At 43.5% G+C, this 20,164-nt stretch overlaps 1 protein-coding gene across 1 annotated transcript in view; it reads left to right on the top strand.

Moving 5' to 3' along the window:
- Positions 1–20,164, top strand: part of EVC2 (EvC ciliary complex subunit 2) — a 316,078-nt gene that overhangs the window by 104,117 nt on the left and 191,797 nt on the right. The window contains exon 8 of the mRNA XM_082263099.1: positions 6,661–6,783. Coding sequence (XP_082119225.1) covers positions 6,661–6,783 — 123 coding nt within the window. The remainder of the gene's footprint in view (positions 1–6,660; positions 6,784–20,164) is intronic.

Raw genomic sequence — 20,164 nt, 5'->3', positions numbered from 1 at the left:
ATATCTGGAATAAACTTGGCACAGTAATTCACTAGCCCAGGAAAACTGCGTACTTCTGCAGGGTTTTCAGGATTTCTGGCATCAGACACAGCTTTAATTTTACAGTCCTCCGGACCAATGCCCCTGTCAGACAGCACATGGGCCATAAAAGTCATTTTATTCATTTGAAATGTGCACTTCTTCTCATTTAATGTTAACCCTTTCTCCTTCAAGCGATTAAGCACTGCACGAAGACGTTCATCGTGCTCCTGTGTGTTTGTTCCCTACACAATTATATCATCAGAAATGTTATGCGTGCCTTCACAACCATGTAGCACTTGCTGAATCACATGTTGATAGGCCTCCGGTGCTGACGATACACCAAACATCAACCTCTTGTATCTAAAAAGACCTTTATGGCTTGCAAATGTAGTGATGACTCTAGATGCTGGGGTCAATTCAATCTGATGATAACCCCATTTCAAATCCAGTTTACTGAAGACACTTGCCCCATTCATTGCATGTAGAACATCTTCAATAGTGGGAATTGGATGTCTCTCTCTCTGCACAGCTTGGTTAGCACATCTCATGTCCACACAAATCCGAATATCTGTGCCCTTTGGTACGACAACTAACGGCGATACCCACGGAGTGGGTCCTTCCACAGGTTCAATAATGTCAAGGTCTAGCAGCTCTGCCAGTTTGTGCTCAATAGGTAATCTCAGGCTATAAGGAAGTCTGCGTACTGGCTGTGCAATAGGCTTTACATGTGGATCAATGTGAAGCTCCAACTGAAAATCCTTTAATTTTCCAAACCCAGAGAAGCAATCTTTAAATTCCTCTTTCAATGCAGAAATAGCAGGAGACACCATATTCACTCTTGCGCTGCCTACATCACGGCCAATCTTTAACACCCCTAGTGCCATTGACGACCAAGCAGAGGCGACCCTGTGCCATCTACAACATAGAATTCGGTCTGCAATGGAGGACCAGTCTCATGTGTTTGAACAGAGGTATAAAATTTGCCTTTAAGTTGTAGTGGTGTACTGGAGCCATAAGTATAAATCTGTTTAGTGGTGTTACACAATTTAAGGTGGTTTTCTCTGCCATTAAGACTGTGCCAAGAAGCTAAGTCCATAACATTGCATGTAGCTCCAGAGTCAATCAACACTGACACATCTGTATTTCCAATATTAATGGTTAATGTCCCAGCTTGCAGAGAACACAGGGAGAATATAAATTCACAGTCAGGAGCACTCTCTTTATCCTCAGCTATAACATTTACTTGTGCTGATGGTCCTTTGGTTTTGTTATCTCTGGTTGTACTTCTACACACAGCTGCAAAATGACCTGTCTTTCCACAAGCATAGCACATTTTATTCTGTCCCACAGTGCAGTCCTGACTTGTGTGTCCCACTCTGCCACATTTACTGCAGGTTATATGTAAAGTCCTCTTTGGAAAACTCTCTTTCCTACTCCAGATATTCCTATTATTATAGGTAGGTTTGGAGACTGTATTGACCGATGCAGTGTCCTTGGTTTCAATATGCAGGGCCTGGAGCTCAGACAGTTCAATGGCTCTTGCAATCTCCTGCAGACTAGTAAGTGTGAGACTAGGTTCTCTCAATAATCTCCTCCTGAGGTGCACAGATGTGCTTTTCTCTATGACCTGATCTCTGATTATCTCCTCAGTTACAGTCCCAAAATCACAAGACTTTGCCAGATATTTCAGCCTAGTCACATAACTGTCTGTGGTTTCTCCCGGTTCTTGCACAGCCTGTCTAAACTTATATCTTTCATAGGGAATATTTTTCTTTGGCTCAAAGTACTCACTCAGTCTATTCATGACTGTCTCATAGTCTGAATCTTCCCCTGTTGCTCCCAGGGTTTCAAAAATGTCCTGAACTTGAGGTCCAGCTAGATGCAGCAGCATGGCTCTCTTCTGAGCAGGTGCAGTCACTCCTGTGGCTATAACATAGAGCTGAAATCCCTTCTTCCACTTGTCCCAGCGCTGTGAGAGACTAGTGTGGTCTCTAGACACATCAAACGGTCCGATAGCCGGTAAATCCAGAAATCTAGCCATCCTCGTTGCCAAAATGTAGTGTATTAACACAGACCAGGCTGTACAGGTTGCTTCTTTATTCACTGAACATCACGCATGCAACTACTTCAGCCACACCCAGCTCCCAGACATATACATAATTGTAACATTTTGCAGACAGAAACTTAACCCGTTGCTTACCATACTACAATACCCATACGTCCCTGCCTATTGTGCATAGTTCAGTTCAGCTGGAGTATCCCACTCATCCCTTCTCCTATCCAAGTTTTTAATAAAACATAAAAACCAAAGAAACTGGACTGGTCCTTGTCTTAGGTAAAAACACTTGGAAACATGTCAGAATGTTCTACTGTTGCTAATAGTAACCCAGGGGATCCCGTCTTCAGCAGCTCCCTTGGGAGTAGCGCTACAAATATATACTGCATTATATAATATTAAATATATATTGCATTAAAAATGAAAAATAACAACTGGAACAGGCATGACTCGGACTCCCGAACACTGGACATTTTCCCAGCTCTTCTGAAAGTCTTTTCTCCTGGCAGAGGAAAAGCAGTGTACAAAATGCGCCATGTTTTGCAAACACGTTGAGGTGCCTATAGTCATTCCATAGGCCAGAATGTTAATTTATTCTAGCCATAGAAATAAATGAATGCTAAATCGTTAAACATGACTAGTGTTTAGGCACATTGGGCTTTTTTCTTCCTCTCCTGAATTCTTTCTTCTGCTTTTAGTGCCGGTTCACACTATAGCGATGTCAGACATCGCATGTGATTCGCACCGCACTGCTCTGCATATCACATGCAATGTCTCTCAATCTGTATGGCTGAATTTGCATCCCATTTGGAACAAAGTCGTACAGGACCCTTTTTTTGGTCCGCACCAGAATCGGATTGCATGGGTGTTCACATCTATGCAATCCGATTCCTGTCCAAATTGAAAGTTCACACTGCGATATGCAAACTAATCTGGGGGTGTTATTAACTTTGTATTGACACTCCCAGTGATTCGCATATGGCAGTGTGAACTGCCTGCGAGTCGGGTGCGATGTGGGAACCCGCAGTGGATTTGCAGGGTTCTCGCATCGCATATGTGTTAACCGGCACTTAAATGCACCTATTGTACGTGTGCGTGGACACCATAGGCTAACATGGAGGGGCATTTAGTGGCCGAAAAAAAGTTTGAAGCCCAGTGTACATGAGGCCTTATTGTGACCAGAGCTCACCTTTTACATAAAACGGCAACAAAGACTGAAAACTGCATCACAGGAAACATGACTTTTTATTTTACCAATGTTTCATCAGATTAAAAATACCCATTGTATGAGGTCTTAAAGCTCAACACAAAACATGATTCTTAACACAGTCTATGGGCTTCATTTACTAAAACTGGAGGGGCAGAATCTGGAGTACAGCAACCAATCAGCTTCTATCTTTAGCTTGTTCAGTTAGGCCTCTTTCACACGGCCGCTCCGTTTTTTTTTTTTTTTCTCCGCTTCTGCACTTTTTTTTTTTTATACGGACACGGGTGACACTTGTGTCATCCACTCCGTATGTCCGCATATCATCCCATCCATTTGCGGATGATATACAGACATAATGTATGTCTATGGGATTGCGGATGACACCGCTGACATCCGATTTTGTATCCGTTCCGTTTTTTAAACGGAACAAAAATAGGGTTCTGTTCTGTTCCAAAAAACAGAACTGAAAGGACGCAAATCTGATGTCAGCGGATGGTCATCTGCTGACATCCGCAATCCCATTGACATGCATTATGTCCGTATATCACCCGCAAACGGATGGGGTGGTATACGGACATACAAAGCGGCCGTGTGAAAGAGGACTAAAGGCCCGTACACACGTACCGATTGTCGGCCGTAAATATTCGGCCAACGTCCGATCGGCCGATTGTCGGCTTGTTAGTATCATGCTTCCGACATCCGACTGCGACTTTTCGGCCTAACAAAATCTGTGCAGGCTTTAAAATTTTTGTTGGCCAACAAAGAACGGCCGATTGTTCGTCAGTCAGTACAGAATTCGGCCGACAAAAATGTGATGATCAAGACTGGGCATGCTCAGTGAAGAAAAAACACACGAAAAGTAAACCAGAACATGACATCACTTCTGCAGTTGGTTGTTGTTTGCCGACAAAATTCGTGTGCAGTCTTTTCAACCAACAAAACAGCACCGGACAAAAGACGGCCGATCGTTCGGCCGACAATCGGTACGTGTGTACGGGGCTTTAGGCTTTGATTAAAAAAAACTAGAAGCTAATTGGTTTCTGTGCACAGCTGCTTCCTTTTCTGACTGCTCCAGTCATAGTAAATTCACCTCTGGCTGGGTTCCCACTGATGCAAACACAAACATTGCATGTTGTTTTTGCACACGATTTCATCATATGGCCCCTTTCACACGAACGATCCGATCAGACCTGCCTGTCAGTTTTTTAGGTGGATCTGATTAGAAAGCTTGTGTGAAAAGACCCTTAGTGGTATTGGTTATTATAATTTAATTTTATTCAAAATGCTAGGTGGGTCAGCGCAGGATTCCTCTCCGTATAACGTACAGTTTGTATGGCTAAATTTGCATCGCATTCGGACCAAAATGGTACAGAACCCTTTTCTTGGACTGCACTGGATGTTCACACCCATGCGATCCGATAGCTTTACCATTTCACAGTTCACACTGTGATCTGCAGACTGATCTGGGGCTGATTATGTCCGACCCCAACGAGGAAGTCGTACATGACGAAACCGGTCGGGGTGTGATCATATGGCATTCACATCTGACTGCAGTACAGAGCGGTGGGAGTCCCCGGGGGGAGATTGGTTGTAGCGTGGAGCTGACTGATGACCAATGGTGGTCACTTCTGCTGTTTCTGATTATTACTGTGGCTATATCTTAGCAACAACAAAGTGGGTGCAATGTGTGTTTTTTAATGAAATAAAATTGAGTTGAAATGTTATCACGCTAGTGGAAGCTCTTTTTCCTTGTCTCCACTTACATGGTCAAGAGTTTACTTTGCGGGATAAAGCACTGGATGGGATATAGTTGTTATGATATGCTAATGGGGCCTTATCCATGAGAGCGGGTAGGCATATGGTTCTGGTGAGTCTTCATTGCATCCGTATTATCCCTGGCACACTGGTGGTGGAGAGTGAAGGTGCTTCCTCTAAACTCACTATATTTGCCCTCTTGGATGAGTGTTCAAGTCACTACTAGCCAAGTGTTTGATCTTATGGACTGTTCATGGACTATTTTAAATAGTGTTAATAGGAAGTGTGCAGACATTTAGTAGTCATATTGTATTCATCATAAGATTACTATTGCTTTTTGGAGCATTTAACAGCTGGTGGGGGATACCACCATTCCTGCGCTACTGAAATTATTTTGTTTTGTTCTGTAATTATGTTTAGAGTGTAACAATTCTATATTTCATCACTGACACATAGGCGTTTGCAGGCGTATTAGAAGAAGACAGGAGGACAGTGCATTCAGGAGAGGAGCTGAAGAGCAGAAAATATGTCAAATTCACCTGAATGCATCTAAATATGAGAGGCATTTAGGCGCAGCAAGAGTTTGAGCATTAATGCATTCCAATGGCCAGAATAAATAAATGCATTATTGAATGCATTAATACCAAACACTTGACGTGCTTAAATGCGCTTAAACGTGTGTGCAGATTTCATTTTCTACCACATTTTCTAAGCAGATTTTTCCTGCCAGGCGTTCTGGCATTCAAAGGTGCTTAAACAGATGCCTTGTTTGTATGAGGACATTATACAGAAAATTCTAGCTCTTACAGTAGACAGAGTGAAGAGGGAATAGAACCCCTGTCAGCGTTTTATTGCTGTGTCCCCGTTGGGCAGATGCACCCTTCTTATTTGTCATGTTTGCTGTTATTATTATTGTGCCCAGAACAGTAATAGAGGGGAAATCTGCCAATGTTTACACGAGCTGTGGTGCTAACCAGGGATTTTCTCTCACTTCCTGTTTTGGCTATGGGACAGGAAGTGATGGGAAATCTCCCCGATGGGACACAGGTGGCAAAAAAAACTGACAGATGTTACAACCCTTTCTTACTCTATCCAACATGAAAAAAAAAAGTTTTTGACCTTATTTCTTCTTCTTTAAGAAGTGGTTGCACAAAATGACATTCTGTGGGGTTGATTTACAAAAATCAAATAGACTGTGCACTTTGCAAATGCAGTTGCACTCATTTCCCCCAGAACTGTGTGAATGAGGGTGAGGCACTGCTGATTTCTATCAAGTGCAAGCAAAAATTTGTTTTTTTTTATTTTCCTTGTGCCTAGTTGGGTATTCTTTACAAAGTGAAGCTTTATCGCATTCACTGACCTCTGAGGAAAATGAATGCAACTGCACTTGCAAAGTGCACAGTCTATTTGCCTTGTATGTGTTGCACTGTTGTATGTATATTGAAGCAGTGTAAAATCCCTGCCTGTTCTGTTAAGCTCACGAGAGAATTCTATAAGAAGTGAAAAAAAAGTAGACGCATTGCTTTTTTCTGACTCGAGCATGGCATTAGTTGCCGTCTAGATAGCGTTTTCGCATTTCATGTGACGTGTCAGTGTTATCTTCTTCGTTTTTCCCCTGCAGGTTTTACCCAACCATGGTCTGCACACTGCTGGATTCGCCATCGCCTTCGTTTTGTCTTTTCTATTGACATGCGCTGTTTTTCTGTTGTTATATCGCATGAAAAAATTCAAGCCAAGGCGTGCAGTGAGTACATTATTTACATTTACGGATCTATTCTTAATGCACTTACAATGTAGGCTTTATTTACATATCCTGAATAGACCAGGAACCTCTATTCACACCAGTGTTTGTTAATGCACATTGTGTTTAAAGCCCTTAAAGCACCTCAAACCATGGAAAAATCTCACACCTGCATTTCTTTTGGGCAGTGCAGCTCACCATAACACCCAAATCATTCACATACAGCATGCAGTGGTGTTCTGAAATGAAGGTGCATTTATTTTCATTGGGTTGCTGGTTTTAATACATAGCAAAAAATTAATAAAATCAGTGCAAAACAATAAAAAGTGATAAGAGCAGCTGTACACTCAGGGTCAAATGATCAAATCCCAGAATAGGCAATATATAATGAATCAGTGCAGTGCTCTAGACTATTACAAAATTAATAAATAAATCAAATAGCATAAATAAGACTATAGAGAGTCCCATAAAGTGGCAAAAGGGCTACAAGTTGACACACGTGGATGATCAAGTGCTAGAATTCCTCCACCAGTAGTGCAAGCCTCTCACCTCAAAGGGCGACCCCTGAGGTAATAGATGGGTCTATTCCCACTTATCACACCTCCAGGGCAGAAGGATGTACAACCCTCCAGCACAGATTACCAGTCAGAACAGAATCAACAAAAGAGGACGGATTGAGAGCAACCATTGCGTCCCTCCTGGCTTGTCACTCCAGGACTCCCCCAGACATGTCATAAAAATAAAGCACACATATAGTGCTCTCCGTTGCAAATAAAGTGCTTTATTAATGTATAAAATTGCTTACAAAAGTGGCACTGTAACCCGGTGCCTAGTGATTCCAGTGTCTGTACATCTATGAAGAACAGGATGACCACGGGTGACGTCAAGTGCTCTCCTCCTCTGTACGTGTTACGTTTCGTAGGCGGGACTTCGCTAAAGAAGTCCCGCCTTCTAGGGATAGACCGATTATCGACAAGGCCAATATATTGACGGCCGATATGCACTTTCCCTGATATCGGCCCCGGAACTGGCCAATATTGCCGATATTTTTGTGACGTCATTCTGCCTTCTTAGGCCACCTCCCTCGCCTTGGACAACCTCGTCTGGAGTCGGGACTAGTCTCACGGGAGTGTATCACAGCCATACACCCACCCATAGCAGCCCGGTGCCAGCCAGCCACCCACATCCACAGGCCCTGTACCAGCCAGCCAGCCTTGGGCACTGTACCAGCGAGCCAGCCAGCCAGCCAACCACAGGCCCTGTACCTGCCACCCACAGGCCCTGTACCAGCCAGCCAGCCACCCACCCACACAGGCCTTGTACCTGCTACCCACAGGCCCTGTACCAGCCAGCCAGCCACAGCCCCTGTGCCAGCCACCTACCACAGGGTGCCAGACAGGCAGCCACCCACAGACAGGGTGCCAGACAGACAGCCACCCACAGGCCCTGTACCAGCCACCCACAGGCCTTGTACCAGCCAGCCACAGGCACTGTACCAGCCAGCCACTGACAGGCGCTGTACCAGCCAGCCACTGACAGGCGCTGTACCAGCCAGCCATCCACAGCCCCTGTGCCAGCCACCCACCTACCACAGGATGCCAGCCAGCCAGCCACCACAGGGTGCCAGACAACCATCCACCACAGGGTGCCTGCCAGCCAGCCATCCACCACAGGGTGCCAGGCAGCCAGCCACCAACCACAGGGTGCCAGACAGCCAGCCATTCACCACAGGGTGCCAGCAAGCCAGCCATTAAGCATTAAACAAAAATTAACATGTTCAGTACCAGATTTGTGTCAAAAATTGTGTTTATTTTTCAAAACTTTAAATGTACAAAATATCGGCCCATATCGGCCGATACCGATACGTTGTGACCAAAATATCGGTATCGGCCCTGAAAAAGCCATATCGGTCTATCCCTACCGCCTACATGATGTAACGCGTATAGAGGAGAGCACTTGACATCACCCATGGTCATCCTGTCCTTCATAGATGTACAGACGCTGGAATCACTAGGCACTGGGTTATGGTGCCGCTTATATAAGCAATTTTACACATTAATAAAGCACTTTATTTGCAACGGAGAGCACTATATGTGTGCTTTATTTTTATGACATGTCTGGGGGAGTCCTGGAGTGACAAGCCTGGAGGGACGCAATGGTTGCTCTCGATCCGTCCTCTTTTGTTGATACGTCTGACCTGACTGGTGATCTGTGCTGGAAGGTTGTACAACCTTCTGCCTTGGAGGTGATAAGCGTGATTAGACCCATCTATTAATTCAGGGGTTGTAGTCTCCAAGGAGAATCATGTACACAGTTGAACTGGGGCCACAACAACTAGGCCCACAAGCATCAGGAAGGGGAAGGATTGGTATATAAACAAAAGACTAGAAAGGAGTCGGGCGGTTGCGGGGAGACCCACCAATTGGGAAGGGGTGTGCTGAACCATGCCAGGCTTGACTGCATCCGACGAAGCTGTACCAGAGCTAAGGGGCAGAATGCTGACCACTGAGCCATGGAGATAATCTGAGGTGAAACACCCATAATACAGCTGTTCGAGCTGCAATCATCTTGACCGCCATAACCAACAGTTAACCCTTGTCTTCAACATAAGCCTGAGGATGGGCCATTATCCTCCATTGACACTTCTCCCATTAGAGGCTATACACACTTGCAGTCATTTTCATCTGGGAGCAGCAACCAATAACGCCAGAGACAGAGCACCAAAGCTGTCATTACCCCAGGCTGCTGACTTTGCTTATTTCATGTACACCTCTGTGTGCTACATATTACTCTAGTGTAGGGGTGTCCAACCCAGGGGTCACATGTAGCGGCAGACACAGACAAGCCTGGCCCGTGCACATCTGTAGGGATGCTGGGAATGCCAAGCAAATATAGCAGCTGTGGCAGCCTACAAACGCATGCCTGGAGGAATGCCAAGTTTGAAATAGCTTTGCCAGCAGGGAATGCAGGGGCGTCAGGTAAGTAAATGCTGCATGGCCAGATCTAAGGGGGTGCTAGGGTGGCCTGCATCCCCCCAGATTTAAATTGCGCCCCCTCCCCACCTTCCCACACAGCACATTCATAGGCTGTATTCACACCGGCGATTAGTACCGGTGCGATTTGTAGCGGCTGTTCCTCTTGCGGCTCTCAGCGTGTAGGTCTATCTGCCGACCCCGTTATGACACTATAATGATGGTTCAATGGCAGCTGCACCGATTCATGGCTTGCTACACAACGATCTGTCCTTATAGTGAACGGGCCCGGCGGCCGCACCTACCTGCTGAGAGCCGCAGGAGGAACTGCTCATAATCTATCCTTATTGTTAGTGTATTTTATGTGTGGCCCAAGACTCTCTTCTTCCAATGTACCCAGGGGGGTCAAAAAGTTGGACACCCCTGCCCTAGTGCTATCCCCTCCCAATCCTCCCTGCGCACTGCCCTTCCCTTTCTTTGAACGTGTTTACCTTCACCTAGCCACATTAAAGGGACATACCCACCTACGGAGTCCAACTCCTCATTTGACTGCTTTTGACTTTCATCCCTTGAAACCTCTCATTGCTTTTGCATGCCAACATTAAAGGCCCCAACTGTGTCAAAAGAAACAAACTTCAAAGAACTGTTAATTAGGCGCTGGATCGCTCTCAGAAGCTTGCCTGTGTTTCTCGGGCTTACTGTTTTTACCGGCGAGCCCTGGAAAGGAATAAGACGGTTTGTGCGGCTGGCTATAGAAATGAACGGAGACCAGATCGTCTCTGATCACCTCTATGATCTAGGAGGATCAGAGCAACGCTATGATGTCAATTCTGGTCTAGGATAAAAGTAAACCATTTTTTTTTTTTAAAGCAAAAGAGCAATTTTTGTTTATTTTTTGATCTTTTTCTTTCAAAGGTAGAGGAGAAATTTGGGGTCTTATAAACCCCAGATCTCTTCATAAGGAGGACTTGTCATTCCTTATTTCTATTAGCAGGGATGTTTACATCCCCTGTAATAGGAAAAAAAAGTGATCAAAAATAAAGCAACAGTGTAAAAATAAAATAAATAAATAAGAAAAAAAAAGATTTTGGGCATTCCCGTTGCTCCGTGCTCACACATAGAAGTGAACACTTACGTAAGTGACGTACACATATGTAAATGGTGTTCGCACCAAACATGTGAGGTAGCTCTGCAAACGAGCGAGAGCAATAATTCTAGCTTTAGACCTCCTGTGTAACTCCAAACTAGTAAACCGTACAAAATGTTTAAAGCGTCGCCTATGGCGATTTTTAAGTATCCTATGTTGTCTCAATTCCATGAGCATGCGCAATTTTAAAGCTTGATGTGTACTACTTATCTGCTGTGTGACCCTTTAACATTGGTCTGACAAAACAGTCTGCTTGTTTTCTAAAGGTCAGTGTGTGTCATCTTTGTGTGACTCCTGGGAGTTCCCAGCCAGGGTATTTTGGTGGTGTCAGCAGGAGTGAGGTTCTGTGGAGGGCTAGAGAAAGAACAGGGGACCCAATACTACCAGTGGCTACTGTAGGGGTAGCACTACATGATACACAGGCGTGTGTCACACCGATCGTTGACTCTGGTCTTATTTTATGCATTTCAATGCATTTTCATTGATTTCAATGGAAAATGCAAAAATGCAGAGGTGGGAATTCAGCCCGAGTCAATCAATTTTCATTATATTTTTACAAATATTCCCCTAGGTAATACAGCTGTACATGACCATATGGTTTCTAAATCCTTCATCTACTCCATATAAAAGCAACACATTGACCATATGGCTGTTTATCAAACTGTTCCTTTTAAAAATGTGTACGTGTATCTTTGTATGTAGATCTAGTTGTGTGTGTGTGTGTGTGTATATATATATATATATATATATATATATATATATGCACACAGTGTGTGTGTGTGTGTGTGTGTATATATACAGTGCTTTGCGAAAGTATTCGGCCCCTTGAACTTTTCGACCTTTTGCCACATTTCAGGCTTCAAACCTAAAGATATAAAACTGTAATGTTTTGTGAAGAATCAACAAGTGGGACACAGTCATGAAGTGGAACGAAAATTTTTGGATATTTCAAACTTTCTTAACCACTTAAGCCCCGGAAGATTTTACCCCCTTCCTGACCAGGGGGTATTTTGCGATTCGGCACTGCGCTGCATGACTTTAACGGACAATTGTACCCAAATGAATTTGACGTCCTTTTTTTCCCACAAACAGAGCTTTTTTTGGTGGTATTTGATCACCTGTGCGATTTTTTGATCATGCGCTATAAACAAAAAAAGAGCGACAATTTTGAAAAAATAACAATATTTTTCACACTTTTTTATATGAAATTCCCCCCCAAAAAATGTAAAAATCAAAATTTTTTTAAATTTTTGGCCAATTTGTTTTCTGCTACCTATGTTTAGTAAAATAAATCACAATAAGCGTATTTTGATTGGTTTGCGCAAAAGTTATTGCGTTTACTAACTAAGGGAAATATTTTTGTCTTTTTTTTTTTTTTGAGCGCGAAATGGCGGCGATCTGCGATTTTTTTTTTTGCTGTACTGTGACATTGCGGCGGACAGATCGGACCCTTGACTGACATTTTTGACACTTTTGGGGGTACCAGTGACATTACTACAGTAATCAGTGCTATACATATGCACTGTTACTGTAAAAATTACACTGGGAGGGAAGGGGTTAACTTTATTGGAGAGGGAGGGGTTAAGTGTGTCCCTAGGGGTGTGTTTCTAACTGTCATTGGATGTTGCTGTGTGTGTAACAGCACAGATCAACTGTCCTACATAGCAGGACCGAGTGATCTGTGCTTTTACACAGGGGAGAATGACAGGCGGCTTTGTTTACATTAGCCGCCTGCCTTTCTCCCTCTCTACCCGACGATCGCGAGTGACCGATCGCCCCCTATTCGCTCCCAGGCTAGTGACGTACCGGTACGTCACTTTGCCTGGGAGGGGCTGACCGCCGCGGTATATAGTCGGGCGGCGGTCGGCAAGTGGTTAACAAATAAAAAACTGAAAAATTGGGCGTGCAAAATTATTCAGCCCCCTTAAGTTAATACTTTGTAGCGCCACCTTTTGCTGCGATTACAGCTGTACGTCGCTTGGGGTATGTCTCTATCAGTTTTGCACATCGAGAGACTGAAATTTTTGCCCATTCCTCCTTGCAAAACAGCTCGAGCTCAGTGAGGTTGGATGGAGAGCGTTTGTGAACAGCAGTTTTCAGTTCTTTCCACAGATTCTCAATTGGATTCAGGTCTGCACTTTGACTTGGCCATTCTAACACCTGGATATGTTTATTTGTGAACCATTCCATTGTAGATTTTGCTTTATGTTTTGGATCATTGTCTTGTTGGAAGACAAATCTCCGTCCCAGTCTCAGGTCTTTTGCAGACTCCATCAGGTTTTCTTCCAGAATGGTCCTGTATTTGGCTCCATCCATCTTCCCATCAATTTTAACCATCTTCCCTGTCCCTGCTGAAGAAAAGCAGGCCCAAACCATGATGCTGCCTCCACCATGTTTGACTGTGGGGATGGTGTGTTCAGGGTAAGGAGCTGTGTTGCTTTTACGCCAAACATAACGTTTTGCATTGTTGCCAAAAAGTTCGATTTTGGTTTCATCTGACCAGAGCACCTTCTTCCACATGTTTGGTGTGTCTCCCAGGTGGCTTGAGGCAAACTTTAAACAACACTTTTTATGGATATCTTTAAGAAACGGCTTTCTTCTTGCCACTCTTCCATAAAGGCCAGATTTGTGCAGTATACGACTGATTGTTGTCCTATGGACAGAGTCTCCCACCTCAGCTCTAGATCTCTGCAGTTCATCCAGAGTGATCATTGGCCTCTTGGCTGCATCTCTGATCAGTCTTCTCCTTGTATGAGCTGAAAGTTTAGAGGGACGGACAGGTCTTCGTAGATTTTCAGTGGTCTGATACTCCTTCCATTTCAATATTATCGCTTGCACAGTGCTCCTTGGGATGTTTAAAGCGTGGAAAATCTTTTTGTATCCAAATCCGGCTTTAAACGTCTCCACAACAGTATCTCGGACCTGCCTGGTGTGTTCCTTGTTCTTCATGATGCTCTCTGCGCTTTAAACGGACCTCTGAGACTATCACAGTGCAGGTGCATTTATACGGAGACTTGATTACACACAGGTGGATTCTATTTTTCATCATTAGTCATTTAGGTCAACATTGGATCATTAAGCGCCGGTTCACACTACCGCGACGCTACTTCCCGGGGCGACCTCCAAGATCGCGGTGCGAGCAGCGCGCCGCGACCTCGGAGCGGCCGCCACGGACTTCATAACATTGAAGTCTATGGCGGTCGCTTCCTGGTCGCCCCAAAGAAGCTCAGGACCCTTTTTCTAGGTCGGAGCGACTTGTGTCGCTCCTATTAGAACGGGTCCGCAGCTTCCCTATGGGAGGCGACCTGCGGCGACCTGTGAGGTGACACCCTAGTGTGAACCGAGGCTCAGAGATCCTCACTGAACTTCTGAAGAGAGTTTGCTGCACTGAAAGTAAAGGGGCTGAATAATTTTGCACGCCCAATTTTTCAGTTTTTTATTTGTTAAAAAAGTTTGACATATCCAATAAATTTTGTTCCACTTCATGATTGTGTCCCACTTGTTGTTGATTCTTCACAAAAAATTACAGTTTTATATCTTTATGTTTGAAGCCTGAAATGTGGCAAAAGGTCGAAAAGTTCAAGGGGGCGAATACTTTCGCAAAGCACTGTGTGTGTGTGTGTGTGTGTATATATATATATATATATATATATATATATATATATATATATATACAGTGGGTATGGAAAGTATTCAGACCCCCTTAAATTTTTCACTCTTTGTTATATTGCAGCCATTTGCTAAAATCATTTAAGTTCATTCTTCTTCCTCATGAATGTACACATAGCACCCCATATTGACGGAAAAACACAGAATTGTTGACATTGTTGCAGATTTATTAAAAAAGAAAAACTGAAATATCACATGGTCCTAAGTATTCAGACCTTTTGCTGTGACACTCATATATTTAACTCAGGTGCTTTCCATTTCTTCTGATCATCCTTGAGATGGTTCTACACCTCCATTTGAGTCCAGCTGTGTTTTATTATACTGATTGGACTTGATTAGGAAAGCCACACACCTGTCTATATAAGACCTTCCAGATCACAATGCATGTCAGAGCAAATGAGAATCATGAGGTCAAAGGAACTGCCTGAAGAGCTCAGAGACAGAATTGTGGCAAGGCACAGATCTGGCCAAGGTTACAAAAAGATTTCTGCTGCACTTAAGGTTCCTAAGAGCACAGTGGCCTCCATAATCCTCAAATGGAAGACGTTTGGGATGACCAGAACCCTTCCTAGAGCTGGCCGTCCGGCCAAACTGAGCTATTGGGGGAGAAGAGCCTTGGTGAGAGAGGTAAAGAAGAACCCAAAGATCACTGTGGCTGAGCTCCAGAGATGCAGTCAGGAGATGGGAGAAAGTTGTAGAAAGTCAACCATCACTGCAGCCCTCCACCAGTCAGGGCTTTATGGCAGAGTGGCCCGACGGAAGCCTCTCCTCAGTGTAAGACACATGAAAGCCCGCATGGAGTTTGCTAAAAAAACACCTGAAGGACTCCAAGATGGTGAGAAATAAGATTCTCTGGTCTGATGAGACCAAAATAGAACTTTTTGGCCTTAATTCTAAGCGGTATGTGTGGAGAAAACACAGCTAAAATAACGAAGGAGTGACTTCACAACAACTCCATGACTGTTCTTGAATGTCCCAGCCAGAGCCCTGACTTAAACCCAATTGAGCATCTCTGGAGAGACCTAAAAATGGCTGTCCACCAACGTTTACCATCCAACCTGACAGAACTGGAGAGGATCTGCAAGGAGGAATGGCAGAGGATTCCCAAATCCAGGTGTGAAAGACTTGTTGCATCTTTCCCAAAAAGACTCCTGGCTGTATTAGATCAAAAGGGGGCTTCTACTAAATACTGAGCAAAGGGTCTGAATACTTAGGACCATGTGATATTTCAGTTTTTCTTTTTTAATAAATCTGCAACAATGTCAACAATTCTGTGTTTTTCTGTCAGTATGGGGTGCTATGTGTACATTCATGAGGAAGAAGAATGAACCTAAATGATTTTAGCAAATGGCTGCAATATAACAAAGAGTGAAAAATTTAAGTGGGTCTGAATACTTTCCGTACCCACTGTGTGTATATATATACACACACACACACACACACACACACACACACACACACACACACACACACACACACACACACACTATATGTATCTTAACTTCTTGTGAACCAAGGTACATTTATAAACGTTCTAGTAAACAAGCTTGGTTTTGTTGGACTGAGTTGGTATTGTTTTCTTCAGCTGGAGATCAGCTTTCATGTAAAAGTGATCCTGGTGGCTGTAGGACCACCTTATCACTGTTATGGAACAGTGAATGTGGTACTGCCACAGCTGCCTGTAGTGGTTCCCTGGCTGTCCTGCCTTTTTTACATTAAACAGCTGATTAACATTGCATCCATCACACACATCATCTGACCATACAATTCTAGTACTGTCAACTTTAGATTTACCAAAACTATGTAATATGAGGACCTCCCTAGTCCATGCAACCAATTTGTATCCAAAAGGAAGGCCCTTGCGCTGTATTTTTTTTTTTTTTTTTTTGGTAGATCTAAAGGAGATTCTACATCAAAAGCTACAGCCTAAAGGGTAAATTAAAAAAATAAATAAATGCACATTTTTTTGCAGGTAAACAGAGTGTGCGTTTATTTATTTATTTTGCAGCCAGCAGATCTTTGTTGCAATGCAGGTCACATGCAGATCTGTCAGTGCATCTGTGTGCCTGTACATTCCATACGGGCAAGCAGATACACTGCCAGGAAAAATAAATGCTGACAGCCGCAAAGGATGTTGGGGCATGTAGTTTAGTAACACACAGAGCTTTATGAATGAACGATGCGGGCGTGCGCGCGGAGAGCCCCCCATGGCTGCGCTGATTTTAAAAAATGACAGCTAGAGCTAGTACTGAGAACTTCTCCCCGTACTGCTGTCACAGGGAGTGTGGGGATCGGGAAGCAGTTAAAAATGGGTGGAACATGTAACCCATTTCAAATGTGAACTTATCCTTTAACACTTGTATTGAACAAGCAAATGGTCCTGTGATCAGTTGTCATGCAACAATAAATCAGTGCTAAAGTCCCAAATCTTATGCTAGCGAAGTAATATGGGCAGCAATCTATAACATTTCGCCCAACATATTTTCAGAGTCCATGACACGGCGCCATCTATCTGCGGCCCTTTGCATAATGTTAATCGGTTTTGTAGCCTGACCTCATACTAAAGAGAACTATATGTCACCGTCTTAATCATTTTTACTATGACCTATATAGGTTGGGGATTTATGCTACAATGTTGACAGGAGAGTTTAATAATACACCCACCACAAACTATTTTAAGAGCCCTCATTAACTTTTTTATTTATAGGGTAGAATCTTTGATTTACTAATAAACATTGAAGCTAAACTCCAGGCAAACAGCTACAAATAGCGTTGAAAGACATATGCAGTACTGGAGCTGTTATACCAGCCTGTCTGTCTTTCCAGGTCTTATATTTATACAGACCTGTCCCACAGCACATCTAGCCTGGAGATCTGACTTTTCATTATGACAGTTATAAGCTAGGTCACCTCTCTGTCCACAGCCTTTAATATGACAATAAAGACAAAGCAGCAGATTGATGAAGTCGTGTGTTCTCCTGTCAGCATTCGTTATCAGCACACCTAGATGGCCCCTAGTGCAACCTCTCCTTCTCCCAGTCTGTTTGCTACTGTAAGGGGTTTATAAGAAGCCTCAGGTATAACACTAGTTTTGTTGCACTAGTTTTAAAGAAATAGCGGTATGATTCACCATGTGCTTTCCAGGCTAATTTTAGAAAAGAAGAGACTGCACTGCATAATCACCTAAATAAATCTCAGTGTGTTCTTATGAGGGGCGATGTCTGCACCTCTTTAGAAGTATTTATTATGCTGTGGTGCTGTTATAAACATATGCAACTGCAATGCCTAATTGTGTGTATGGTACATGTCTTTGCTTTGCGGTAATGCGCTAGTAAAAGCATGCTTTACTTTGAAGCATAGGTGTGAATGGGCCCTTAGGGAGTATCTCTTAAAAAATTAAACTCCTATAGCAAGGGATGTCTCTTATCTTGGGGCAGACTTCTAGGAAAACCAGTGAGCCAATCACATAATGGGGAAATGACTACCATATCTGTAGGAAGCAACATGTGACAGTGTTGTAAAATTAGAGTGGCTGTAAATTGAAACCTTTACCTTAATGTTTTTTATGCATTCAGGTAAAAAAACCTTCTGCAAGCAGCCCCCCCCACTAATACTTACCTGAACCTGAGCCCGATCTCAATCCAGCAATGTGCGCGAGAGCAGCGGCTCTCACTTTCCTCATTAAACAGAGAGGCAGCACTGGGAGCCATTGGCTCCTGCTGCTGTCAATCACAGCCAGTGAGGAGGGAGGGGGTGGGGCCAAACCACGTTGTGTGTCAATGGACACACAGCGCCATCTCTGGCGCAAACACGCATTAGTGCCCCCATAGCAAGTGGCTTGCTATGGGGGGCACTCACCGGGCGGGGGGAGAAAACAGGAGCGCCAGCAGGGGAAGAGGAGGATCGAAGTTGCTCTTTGCAAAACCATTCTACAGAACAAGTAAGTATAACCTGTTTGTTGCTGTGTTTGTTTATTTTTTTTTTCAATTATACCTTTAGAATCAAATCACTTTAAATTACAGAATAGCTTATATAGCAATTCTGAAGGTGGGCCCAATAAACTCAGAAGATTGAGGACATTGGGGTGGATTTACTAAAGGCAAATAGACTCTGCACTCTGCCAGTGCAGTTGCAGTCGTTTTCCTAAATGTAAATTAATTTACTTACTTAAATGTAAATTTGATGAAGCTTCAGTTTGTAAAGAATACCCAATCAGGTGCAAGGAAAATAAAGAAAAAAACATTATTTTTGCACATGATTGGATGATGGAAATCAGCGGAGCTTTATCACATTTACTAAGCTCTGGGCAAATGAGTGCCACTTCACTTGCAAAGTGCACAGTCTGTTTGTCTTTAGTAAATGCACTTCACTCTGTAGCGAAAAAAAGTACTGTGGGGGATAGCTCCAGACTAATGGGCCACACTATACAATTGTCTTTAGATTTTTTCCTTTAGATTTACCAAAACCATATAATATGAGGTCAAATCTAAACTGTTTCAATTTGTATGCAATCAGGCAGGCCCTTGTACTACATAGTTGAAGGTAAATCTAAAGGAAATCTAACAACAAAAGTTGTATAGTGTAGGTGATTAGCTCGGTGGCGGGTGTGGATGACCCCTTGGGGGGTGCGTTTTCACAGAGAGATAGCCGATAAGTGCTTGCAAACAACAGTTTGGTTTATTTAATGCAATTCTCTTCACCAGACTGCAAGCGTCAAAAACAGCAAAATAAAATAAAACACCAAAATAAATCCTTGCCTCTGTGGGCAGCTACCTTCTCACACTGGAACCTACCTAAGAGTCTGTCCCCAACCTACTGTGAGGCAGACTTTCTTATCCTACAGCGGATACTCAACAGTCCATGTTTTATCTCTTCACACAATACATGTTCATTTAACAGGTCCCTTTACTCTTCACAATGAGAATGTCTCTTTGCTTGTCTCTTCACATGGCAAACATTCCTTTATTTCTTCCCCATAGAAATAGTTCATTTTTCTCACCTTTGAGAAGTCTTCACAACTGGTTACCCTCCTTAGCGCACATCACTTCAGGGGGTCTTCTCCCATGCTCACACAGCTTGTCGGGAGGCACACGTCTGACTGTCCTCCTTCTCCCAGCCCACACGGCTTCAGGAGACAGCTTCCGGAGGCAGCCATCCTGAGACTTCCTTTGGACAAATTATAGAAGCCTTAACTTCCTCATTCTGAACAGCTGAAGTCTGTTCAACGTCTTTATGCCCCGTACACACGTGCAGATTATCTGAAGACTTTTGTCTTCAGATTTACCTTTTCTATGTAGTGCAAGGGCCTGCCGGATTGCATACAAATTGAAAGTGTTTAGGTTTGACCTCATATTATATGGTTTTGGTAAGTCTGCAGACAAAAGTCTTCAGATAATCTGCACGTGTGTACGGGGCATTAGACCTTTCTGCTGGCTTCTGCAGCCGACACCCTATAGTAATTGGTGAATTGTATCTCCGATCTGTGACAACACTCACAGATTTACCTGACTTCCTGTCACATTTACTTGACGTCCTGTTACAATAGTGTGTATCCAGCTTAAGGCTGGCCATAAATTATACAATTTTCCTATTTAAT

Source organism: Pelophylax lessonae (genome assembly GCF_965119305.1).
Source record: "Pelophylax lessonae genome assembly, chromosome: 1".
Lineage (NCBI taxonomy): Eukaryota > Metazoa > Chordata > Amphibia > Anura > Ranidae > Pelophylax > Pelophylax lessonae.
Note: the sequence above shows the minus strand (reverse complement) of the source record. Positions and strands in the feature narration are given on the sequence as shown.